We start from the raw sequence: 12,172 nt of genomic DNA, 5'->3' as shown, positions 1-12,172 counted from the left end.
CTCACAGACACCGCCGCTGTTGTGTCCTGGTGCTGCTGGCAGCAGACGGTGCAGTAGGTGTGCAAAACTGGTCATCCGGCCACCGCTTCCGCTGCAACTCTGCTCTCGTCTCGATAGCGAATTTCTCTATGTTGGCTGTCATGGGCTCCCACTTCCGCTGCAACTCTGCTCTCATGAATCCACCTCGCAGGTCCTCTCGTTGTTCTCTATAAATATCGATTCTTGTGGCATCCATCATCAGCCATCGCTACCGCTGCAACTCTGCTCTCCTGCAGACACCATACCATGGCAAGCATGGAGCCCGCTCAGATCACCACAGCAGTTATGAGCATTGTAAACACCTCGCACATTATCCTGCAGTATGTTCAGAACCAGAACCTGCAAAGGCAGGCGAGGATGCGATGGCAGTGCGGTGACGAGAGTGATGAGGACATGGACACAGACTTCTCTCAAAGTACAGGCCCTGGCAATTTGGACATCCTGGTGGCAACAGGGCAGGGCCCGGGAAACAAGCACAGACTGGTGGGACTGCATAGTGTTGCGGGTCTGGGATGATTCCCAGTGGCTGCAAAACTTTTGCATGCGTAAGGGCACTTTCATGGAACTTTGTGACTTGCTTTCCCCTACCCTGAAGCACAAGAATACCAAGATGAGAACAGCCCTCACAGTTCACAAATGAGTCGCAATAACCCTCTGGAAGTTTGCAACTCCAGACAGCTACCGTCAGTCGGGAATCAATTTGGAGTGGGCAGATCTACTGTGGGGGCTGCTGTGATCTAAGTAGCCAACGCAATCACTGAGCTGCTGCTATCAAGGGTAGTGACTCTGGGAAATGTGCAAGTCATAGTGGATGACTTTGCTGCAATGGGATTCCCTAACTGTGATGGGGCGATAGACGGAACCCATATCCCTATCTTGGCAACGCACCACCTTGGCAGCCAGTACGTAAACCAAAAGGGGTACTTTTCAATGGTGCTGCAAGCAGTGGTGGATCACAAGGGACATTTCACCAACATCAACGTGGGATGGCCGGGAAAGGTACATGACGCCCGCATCTTCAGGAACGCTGGTCTGTTTCAAAAGCTGCAGGAAGGGACTTTCTTCCCAGACCCGAAAATAACTGTTGGGGATGTTGAAATGCCTATAGTTATCCTTGGGGACCCAGCTTACCCCTTAATGCCATGGCTCATGAAGCCATACACAGGCAGCTTGGACAGTAGTCAGGAGCTGTTCAATTACAGGCTGAGCAACTGCAGAATGGTGGTAGAATGTGCATTTGGACATTTAAAAGTGCGCTGGTGCAGTTTACTGACTCTGTTAGACGTCAGTGAAACCAATATTCCCATTGTTATTATTGCTTGCTGTGTGCTCCACAATCTCTCTGTGGAGTGGTTGGGTGCCCGGAGACCCTTCTCCCCCTTCCCTCCCCACCCCCCCCGTGTTCTTGGGCGTCTGGGTGAGGAGGCTATGGAACTTGGGGAGGAGGGCGGGCAGTTACACAGGCTGCAGTGGCAGTCTGTGCTCCTGCTGCCTTTCCTGCAGCTCAGCCATACGGCAGAGCATATCAGTTTGATCCTCCAGTAGCCTCAGCATTGCATCCTGCTTCCGCCATCACGCTGCCGCCACCTCTCCTCTCGCGCATCTCTCCTGTCCTCGCGTTCATTTTGTGCTTTACTGTACTCTGACATTGCTTGCCTCCACACATTTTGCTGAACTCTTTCAGTGTGGGAGGACTGCATGAGTGCGGTTTTTTTGCCTTCTTATCTGTGCTAGCCTATGGGACAGAGACAATAGGGGGAGCGTTGAAACATTTGCAGCTGCGGGAGGAAAAAAGGGAGAGTAGTGTTTAAAAAGACACATTGTAGAGAACAATGGGTAGACACTTTCATGGTGAACCAAGCTTTTAACATTACATAGTTCATGTGCTTTCGGAACAAGGTCGCATTTTGCCTCTTATATTGAGGGCCTGCCAGTTTGGTGTGAGATCACACACGCAGGGCCTGGCAACAGAATTCGGCTTGCAGGCAGCCATGGTAAGCCACAGTCTTTTGGCTGCTTTAACCTTCATAACATGTGGGAATGGTTTCAAGCAGCAGCGTCCTCCTTTCCCATACCAAGCACTCATTGGGTTGGCCATTTAAAAGGAGGGGCTGCGGTTTTTGGGTTAACGTGCAGCACAAACCCAACTAAACCCCCACACACACACCCAATTCTCTGGGGCGATCACTTCACCCCTCCCTCCACCGCGTGGCTAACAGCGGGGATGATTTCTTTTCAGCCACAGGCAAACAGCCCAGCAGGAACAGCCACCTCTGAATGTCCCCATAATAAAAGCACCCTATTTCAATCAGGTGACCATGAATGATATCACTCTCCTGAGGCTAACCCAGAGAGATAAAGAATAGATGTTGCTTGAATGCCAGCAAACACTGGGACCATACGCTGCCATGCTTTGTTATGCAATGATTCCAGACTACGTGCTACTGGCCTGGCATGGTAAAGGGTCCTACCAGGGAGGACTGAATAAGGCTGCCCTCCCCAGAAACCTTTTGCAAAGACTTTGGGAGTACCTCCAGGAGAGCTTCATTGAGATGTCCCTGGAGGATTTCCGCTCCATCCCCAGACACGTTAACAGACTTTTCCAGTAGCTGTACTGGCCACGAATGCATCCCAAGTCTTCAGGGCAAATTAATCATTAAACACGCTTGCTTTTAAACCATGTATTATATTTACAAAGGTACACTCACCAGAGGTGCCTTCTCCGCCTTCAAGGTCCGGGAGCCCGCCTTGGGAGATTTTGGAGGATATTGGATCCAGGGTGATAAACAGTTCCTGGCTGTCAGGGAGAACGGTTTCATCCTCCACCTAATCATCATCTTCCTTGTCCCCTAAATCCTCATCCCTGTTGCGTGAGACTCCCCCCTTGCAGGAATCCACGTACAGGGATGGGGCAGTGGTAGGGGCACCCCCTAGAATTACATGCAGTTCATCATAGAAGTGGCATGTCTGGGGCTCGGACCCGGAGCAGCCATTTGCCTCCTTGGTTTTTTGGTAGGCTTCCCTGAGCTCCTTAATTTTCACTCAGCACTGCTGCGTGTCCCTGTTATAGCCTCTGTCCTTCAGGCCCTTGGAGATTTTTTTCAAATATTTTGGCATTTTGGAACAGAGTTCTGATAGCATGGATTCATCTCCTCATACAGCGATCAGATCCAGTGCCTCTGGCTCGGTCCATGCTGGAGCTCTTTTGCGATTCTGGGACTCCATGGTCACCTCTGCTGATGAGCTCTGCATGGTCACCTGTGCCACACTAGCCAAACAGGAAATGAAATTCAAAAGTCCCCGGGGCTTTTCTTGTCTACCTGGCTAGTGCATCTGAGTTGAGAGCGCTGTCCAGAGCGGTCACAATGGAGCACTCTGGGATAGCTCCAGGAGGCCAATACCATCGAATTGCATCCACGCTACCCCAAATTCGACCTGGTGGTGATGTCCATTTCAGCTCTAATTCCCTCATTGGGGAGGAGTACAGAAATAGATTTTAAGAGCCCTTTAAGTCGACAAAAATGGCTTCGTTGTGTGGACGGGTACAGGGTTAAATCCATCTAACGCTGCTAAATTTGACCTAAACTAGTAGTGTAGAACAGGGTTAGGAGTCAGGGAGTTAGGTCCCAGGTGAATCAGTGTATCCTGAAAGGCGAAAGTAGGATCTTCTTCAGCTCTGTTGGAGTTGTAGACTAAATGGAATATGAAGGCAACATACAGATATGTTGTATCTCTAGAGTGAAAAATAAACTTAGAAAACGTGATCCTGTCACTTCTGGGGAAAATGAACACAGTTCGAAGAAACTGCTGTTTTGTTGTACATGGCAAAATTTAAGGTGAGACGCACCAATTCCAAGAAAGCCAAAAAGATGAGCAAGAACCGATTGATTTATCCCATTATGACTAGTGGGAAAAAACATCTATTGAGCTGAGAGTGAAGAATTGCAGGGAAGGGCACAGACTAACCTATCTGAGCAGGGGTGAATCCATGAAAGAAGGCGCAAGATGTGTCCTGAAAGATTCAGGGCCATAACTCACCTCCTATTTGTGCCTTAATTTAGGGAAATTCTTACCAAACTGGAAACTCCTAGAAAGATTTGCCAAAAATCCTTGCTTGCAAAAGGCGCATTGATCACAATGTTTATATATAAAATGTGTTATCGAACCATTAATAACTCGACCTAAACCCAGTCATTGTGTTCACATGCACTCGAGGCCCTGTGTGCTCCATGGCAAGCTAAACTTAAACTCTGCTACAAGACTGTTGGAAGGTTCTGGCACAGCCCCACAGCATACTGAAATTCACCAACAACTTCATTGTCACTTTTAAAAATAGGAGGTTGTGGTCTGAATAAATGTGGAAATGAATGACAATCCACACAGGAGGACTATCGTTACTCTGATAAGTTGTTGGCTTTACAGTATACATAAATTTTCAGCTGTTGGTATGCCATGGATTTTTGTATTAACTGCCTAACTGTATCCATAGAAGATGGTGCTGAAGCTGTAGATCCTGGCAACTAGTGAGGGACACGTGGGGCTTGTAGCATCTGAGGAAGAGTGGGAAGCAGTTTGGGATGTAGGATAAGCACATATGGGGAGTTATTCTGCAAAAATAATAGTTAATGTTGACAGTGAAATGGTCACCTTTAGATTTCCAAGTTAACACCCTGCTGAGGTGAAACAGGGCAAACAAAAATTGCATCAGTTATACAGAGTTCATACTTTCACTATAATCTTTGCAATAAAAGAGCAAAGATATTTTTTTAAACGCAAGCTGAGATTCCAGAGCAGCAAGGAGGGAATTCTACAGCTGGGGAATTGCAAAATACAGAGCCCAGATCAGATTACTTTTCCTTAATCCTGCCTCAAGTTATCCCCTCCCTCATTGCCAGGTATTGACAAGCTCTCTGTTTCTGAAAAGCACTCTGCACACATGTTAACATTGTGTAAATAACTAAAAAGACTCTGATCTGTTAGCCAGGGCAAGATGTATGTGGATTTGGCCTTGGAATGAGCTCAAATTGGACAGGGCCATGTCTGTATTTGATTCTGCTCCTAAGGCCAGGTCTATGCTACAAACTTTTGTGCACATAGCTTAATCGGGTGTGATGAGGTATGATCTCTGACCAACATAGCTGTTCCAGCAAAAGCCTCTAGTGTAGGCACAGTTATGCCAGTAAAACTGTGCTTTTGTCAGTACAGGTTATTTCACTTGGGGGAACCTATACTGACAAAAGTGCAGTTTTGCCAGTATAAGCTGTGGCCACACGAGGAGATACTAAAGGCCTGCATGCAGAGTGTCAGTCACCAAAATGAAGAGGCATAGAAAAGCCCAGGGAGAAAGGAGGATGCAATGATTGGAGGACCTCCAGAGTGATCCCAAGGGCCTTCACACTTGCACAGTTTGTTAACCCATAAACTTGAAAAAGAGCACAGTTCTTCTTCAGGACTCCTACAGGTGAAGCTTAATGGCTCTCTGCCACCTTAGGGTGGAGTGCGTTCAGTCTTGAACTTAAAGGTCAGCTGTCTCTCAGCATCGGGTCCCCATTGACTTCCCTCATTATAATGCTGTTTGTTCAGTAGACTGCCTTAGAAATATGCCTCCTTAAACACAGGTTGATACTCTCAAGGCACTTGCCATTCTTAGGCTCTGATCCATTTCCGTGGCTTTCTATACTCCAGCCCTTTTCTGGTCTCTGAGACTGCTCCACTCCCAGCTCCCTCTCCAGTGCACTTCATGCACCTCCATTTTTCATGCTTTCTTTCTGCAAGCATTCTGCCTCGGATGAGAGCCTGCGTTCTATTTAAAGCTACTACTGATAATGTGTAACTGTAGCCAAGTGCATCCTGTACCATTCCAGCCACTTCTCTCTCTCTTCTCCCCCCACCCCCAACCCACAAGGTTGGAGCATTACAGATGACAAGATTTTTCCCCATGTAAACAAGTTAGCGGCTGTGCATTTTTATTCATGCAGTCCCTCTTATCGAGACTGATTTAGCAGCCCCATTGGCTGCTGGGGCTAAGTACAGGTAATGGCCAGAGATTTATCAGCATCTCACAAAGGAGAAGCACCTCATTGAGAGCAGAAATGCCTCTCTATTAAATTTAAAAAGGAAGAAAAGCAAGCGCTCCTGCTGAGTTTCACTGGCTGCCTGTGTCTTCAGCACAGCCCATAGCTGCTTTCTCTTCTTCTCCAGCTTCAAAACATGCTCTTCTTCCCTCGGTGCCTAGTGTAGGAGAGGGAATGTTTCCCACACCCCTCCAAGGAAACAGGAATCTCCCTCTGCTTTCTATCCCTTCCTTCAGAACTGGGAAGCCGTTGGTCAGATGCTTTTGTCATTGACGTGGCACCTGAGATGTGATGCTGCTGGGACTGGGGCAGTGGCAGCTGCAGCAGCAGTGTCTGCTGGCAATTGTAGCATAAGCTTGAGGGCAGCCTGCTGCCTTCTTGATGTGAGCAATATCCCAGGCATGGGAGTTTCCTTTCCAACTCTTCTCATTGGCAGCCCCCTTAAATGCAGGGGGAAAGTGGAATTTAAACAACATCGTTAGGTAGCAGCCGTTACCTTAGGATGGGGCAGGTGGAGGAGCAGCACTAGATGGATAAGTAACACTTTTTGCAGAGGTAGGCTGTTCGAAGAAAAATAAAAAGTCCCCATCCCCTGGAGTGAGAACAAATTAGCATCATAATTCTGTGTGCGCACTGTGCCCTAAGCGCTCTCAAGCCCACCCATGTATAGCAGCTTGATAGCTTAGAAGGAATCATCAGGAAAGATTCCTTGAGGCTGCTGATCATCATGAAGCCTTTCCTGGCTTCCTGCCATAAATAAATATTTCACTTAATACCCAAACATTGGATGTGACAGGTGTCATAGTGCTGATGCTCGAGCACTGCTGAGATGGAGGGCAAGCAGCAGCAGAGTTTGGAGCCTTCATGTTCTCCAGCGTAACGTATGCAGAACATTTCTGGGTATTTGGACCTCTGTTCATCCATTTCCCCCCTGCTTTTATACCCCTTCCTACTCAAAGCCTTATTTTCTGGACAAATCACTCTACAGAGATGCTCCTTGATTAGCACTGAAGGGGGCTGTAGGGTGATGGGGGTGTGCCTGTTTTTTGTGAATGTTCATTATAGACACACAGCTTCTATGTTCAAGGAGAACGAAATAGATACCCTTGCCCAACCTTCACCCAAGATGTAAGTGACTGCTTGAAAGATAATCTTTGTGAGACATCTGAAAATGTGAAAGCACAGTAACAAATGACTCAGCTGAGTCTCTTCCTACCCTTCAGATGCAGGTATGTAAAATGGAAACGGTCGTGTGTATTATCCTCTCTTTAGCAGAAGCTGCTTTCCTTTGATACCACTTATTTATGATGGTATAAGAACCTAGCTAGACACTACTGGGATGTGTCTAGAGAAAATCACTTTCCCTTTCGACATTCCTGGATTTGGTGACACCCCATCTTCCTCTGGTCCCCTGGGTTCAGAGTCTTGCACACATCCCTGAGATTCAGTGACCTGCTCGCAGTAAAAGGTTTTCTGGAAGCACATCTCTTGCTTGATGAAAAGGCATTTTCTGACTGACTGTAGCATGCCCCTTTTCCTGGGTCATAATGTACCATCTGAAGAGGGAAATTATATGTTACCTTTGCATCACCTGTTGGGTTCAAGGCCTCAGAGACATGCTCTTAAGGATTTGCTCGGCAGCTTCCCAGACTCCCATTCTCTGAAATTTCCCAGCACTGGAATCAAAATTCTTCAGGATCTCCTACCCAGACACTGGTTTGATAACAAGAGAAACATGGAGTGGACAGTGGGTAACTTACTGGGATAATGAGGTGTCTGGGCTTAGGAATATCCCTGGTTATGGAATGTTGAGTCAGTAACCCAGTTATACTAGGGTGGGTTTGAATGTGGTAATAAATGACAAATTCTGCTGGCCAGTAGGTGGTAGAACTTGAAATTGTGCCATGCCTGCTGGAAATGTCATTGCAATTGCATAGGTGAAACTGGTGCCTGAGTTAAATGCACTTCTCACCCCCCCCCCCCCAAGTCTGGAATATGTGGAGAAAGTACAGCTGGTCCCATAACCCTTTGGCTGAAGTGGAGAAGAGTGAACATTAAGTGGCTTCTTGATCTTACGAATGCTGTACCTACAAGTATAGAGCTGGAAAAGCACCTTTCCCAGCAGGCTGGTGTCGGGCCCTCCTTCGTGAATTTTCCAGATGGCATGCTTGTGTGCTTGAAGTATTTCATGAACTTTTCATAAGATACTTAGTGTTGCAGTGAGACAGAAAGAAACAGGATCTGGTCCTTGTTTAGGAGAGAAGGGTGTGTCTAGTAGCTTTCTGAGTGCCCTCTGAGCCAGGGCACCTGCACATGTGAAAGGGCCCTGGTATTCTCTGTGTGTGGGTGGAAGGTCTTATTAATGGATACGGGTGCAGCAGCTCATCTGTATGACTGCATCAGACTGATCAGCTCGGTCCTGGTTACTGCTGCGAGTGGTGATTGTGCCAGTGCAGGTGTTCTCTCTCCTTGTATCTGTTAATTACCACATGCATGGATGTCATCACCTCTTAAAACTGCATGGCATTGTCCCATTAGCGAGGGATGTGAGAAGCAGCAGGGGAGGGGAACTCTTTGGAGCTACTGGCTATATAGAAGTGAATGGAGAAGTGGGTTGAATGAAGCAGGTGTCGCTAGGGAGAATTTCCAACTGTTCTTACCTTTGAGATTCTGCCTTTAGCTATGAGTTTCGCAACAAATTTAATGCTCTTTGCTGTTGTAAGCTACTTTCTCCTCCCCGACGCATCAAAATCCACACTCCCCATTTCGAAGAGTGCACCATAGACTCCATGGCAACAGGTGCTACTAGTGTGCATGTGATTTTTGCTAGCTAGTCAAGCAGGAGCAGAAAACGGGATGGCCATACTGGAAGAGTGGGGGGTTGTGAAAAGTACTTAACAAAACATCAGGGACCTGTTCCTTCCACTCTGACACTAAGCTTCTGTGAACACCACTGACTACCAAGCGACACCAAGGGCGGAGATAGTGACTGGCCTCTATCTTGCAGAGAAATCCTAAAGGACTCATTTGCTATTCTAAATGTGGCCCTTTCTGAGGAGAGACTGAAAGTTGCCTGTAGCTAGAAATAATGTCACATAACTCTGCTGTTCTATTTATTTGTCTGACAGTTGCCAGGATAGGGCCCCCAGCACCTAGGCATTCTATAAACACGTACTAAAATAGTCCCTGCCTCAAACAGCTTACAGTCTAAATAGACAGGGGTGGGAGAGGAAATGGAGCCACAGAGAAGTAAAGTGACTTGCCCAGCATCTCACAGCAGGTCAGTGGTAGCTCTGGAGTAGAACCCACATCTCCTGGGTCCCAGTCCAGGGACTTAATCAACAGATCATGCTGCCCCTGGATCCTGAGCTGCTGCTATTCCAGGTCTAGGTTCCCACAGCTGTGACAATGCACCACAGTGCTAACCTGCAGCACCCCGATACTGTTGTAGGCAGTATTCCCCATCTCCTGTGGTCCACCACCAAGCGGGCTATTGGGCCTCTTCTGAACAAAGATTGTCCAGTTTGGCCAAACTTATGTTGAAGTTTTGATGAGCTAAAATTGACTAGTGAGTCTAATGGGAACACACATTTCACTTGTGACTCAGAGCAGATTAAACCTCAGACCTCTTGAGAGGAAAGTCTAGACAATTGGCATGTCACTTACGATTGCTCCAGGTCAGCATTTTAACTTGTTTCCTGCGTAACCCTCCTTAACCTCCTTAATGAATCGTCTTTTTTAAAGTACCTCTTGGTCCTTCCTCTGAAGCCCTGGTGCTCAGAGCCCACTATTGGAATCTGCCTTGGATGGTCCAATGATCTGAAGCAGCTTTCCCCACATACCCCAATGGCCAAACCAGCACATTGCTGCTCTTTTCCATTTCTCCCACCATGGTTTTATAGTCTCAACCTCTCCTAGGTGTACCAAATTTCCTGACTATGGGGAGTGTGGCTGGCATATAAAATCCTGGCCCATAGGCGATTGAGAGTGCAGATGGAGAGTTCACAGACTTCTGCGGAGCTGTTATGACTTAAACTTGAGGGAGATCAGCACAAGTCTGAGCCCTGCAGTATTGGGCTCAAGTGAGACTGGGAGGCAGAGGCAGCTGGTGCTTGGTATGGAGCAAGCCGTAGATTAGGGTCTTGCTAAGGGAACAAAATTAATTTAGTGAAGGGGACTGTGGTGGGAGGCAAACTGAATTCAGAGGGTATACGTCACTTCTGTGCTTGTGCGTCTCCTCGGTAAACTCTGGACTCAACATTTTCTTCAACGCTCTGCAGCCTGGAAGTTAACCAGTTGCTAAAGGCAATTCAGGAAACAATTAACATGGATTAGATCCCATATTATTTGTAGGGCTCTGGTTTGTTTAATAGCTAAGCCATGCAGGTAGCTGTTTGGGCCATTGCTGTTGGAAGCCAGCACATTTCCTGGCTGGCACAGTTCCCCTAGTTGTGTGATGGTGAGAGCATGCAGATGGGAAGTGGGGCTAATAAAGGGCCAGAAAATTCCCAGTTGTGCTGCTGTCCAGCTTGATGTGAATATACCACCAGTTCCCAGCTTTCTTATTAATTAGTGCCAGTGAAGGGACTTTGCAGCTGTGTAGCCCACTATCCAAGCGAAGATCTGATGATGGAGCAGCTGTCCTGCTCCCCACAGCTATCTGCTGAGTGCTCTATTAAACATTTGTGGATGTATGTACATGTTTCTATCAGATGCTTACTCTCGCTGACTGGTTAGTTGTTTCTTGGAACAGCCTGTAAATAAGTGACTAACCTCCCTGCCCAGCTGTGCTGCTACAGGGGATTCAAGTGTATGAGCTGCCTTGGCAATGCTGATTTTTATTGCCCTTTCAAATAATCCTTTTCTGTGGCTTTTTTCAGAGAGTTTTCAACGTCCTATACCCGATGCCTGCTGACCAGAGGAGACACGTCAGCATAAACTCTGCTCGCTGGCTACCTGAGCCAGGCCTGGGATTGGCATATGGCACTAACAAGGGGGACCTGGTGATTTGCCGACCAGAGTAAGTGGCATGGCTTAACCTGAGGGAAACCTTACCGTTCTGCTTTTTATGGGGAATCAGGCTGGGGTGGCTTCTCCTCACACAGGGCTGTGTTAGGGGGCAAGGAGTCGGACTCTTTTTTATTTTTCTTTTTTTTTTTTTAAGCAGTTGTAGCGTTTACTTCAGTCTTTGAAAATTAAGGTAACAGTGTTTCTGCCCTGGCGATGAAACCTGTGAGGCAGAGTGGGGACGGGATATCTCACATATCTTATTTCTGCCTACTATAGTCTTCACAATCCTTCCAGATGCTCTAGTGCGCATATATGCTCAGACATCTTTGAATCTCCCTGGAATATTCAATGTGAGATTATATTAACCAGAACAATTTGTATGGGCTGTTAGAACAATTCAGTGAATTGTTGTGGCTCTAGCATGAAAGGCCACTGGTCTGATCCAGTCTGGCAGTTCTATTTATTATTTATACAGCACCATAAGTGTGCATGTCACTTTATAGATTTGCAAGTAGACACAATCTAATTTAGAAATTATGCAATATAGGAAGAGATAATGACAGGCAAGGGAGTTCCTGGTAGTGGAGTGCTTACACACTTCTCTTGTAGTATGAGAGGTTCATCGGGCGACTTAAGGATCAAACATTATGGCTGAGATCCCTTCCTTCACTGGCTCTACATAGCTCCTTTTGAAATGCAGGACACTTCTTATATATTTCTGCATCAGTGATTTCCTGTTGCTGAGCTGCCTTTGGTTTGGGGTTATGGGGTTATGTTTCACTTGCTGAGATTCCTGGGGAGTGAAGTTGCTCCCTTTCTGTAGAAGATCGACCCCCCTCTCCCGACGCAGTGTAGATCAGGGCAAAGGTGCCACAAGGACTCCTCGTTTTTATTCTGGAGTAGACCATCTACATGGGGGAATTATTCCAGAATAGCCATGCTAGTCAATATCCCCTGTGTAGACAAGACCAAAGAAAAATGTCTATGGTTGCTGAGAGAACAGTGCAGACAGTGTAACCAGTATAGCAAAGTCTGAGTTTGCAACAGTC

At 47.0% G+C, this 12,172-nt stretch overlaps 1 protein-coding gene across 4 annotated transcripts in view; it reads left to right on the top strand.

Moving 5' to 3' along the window:
- AMBRA1 (autophagy and beclin 1 regulator 1) overlaps window positions 1-12,172 on the top strand; it is a 193,648-nt gene that overhangs the window by 138,377 nt on the left and 43,099 nt on the right. For all 4 annotated transcript variants that reach the window (XM_074955368.1, XM_074955370.1, XM_074955367.1 and 1 more), the window contains one exon: window positions 10,994-11,133. In XM_074955368.1, coding sequence (XP_074811469.1) covers window positions 10,994-11,133 — 140 coding nt within the window. The remainder of the gene's footprint in view (window positions 1-10,993; window positions 11,134-12,172) is intronic.

Source organism: Natator depressus, chromosome 6 (assembly GCF_965152275.1).
Source record: "Natator depressus isolate rNatDep1 chromosome 6, rNatDep2.hap1, whole genome shotgun sequence".
NCBI classification, from domain to species: Eukaryota; Metazoa; Chordata; order Testudines; family Cheloniidae; genus Natator; species Natator depressus.
The sequence above is the reverse complement of the archived record's forward strand: the minus strand, read 5'-3'. Positions and strand labels throughout refer to the sequence as shown.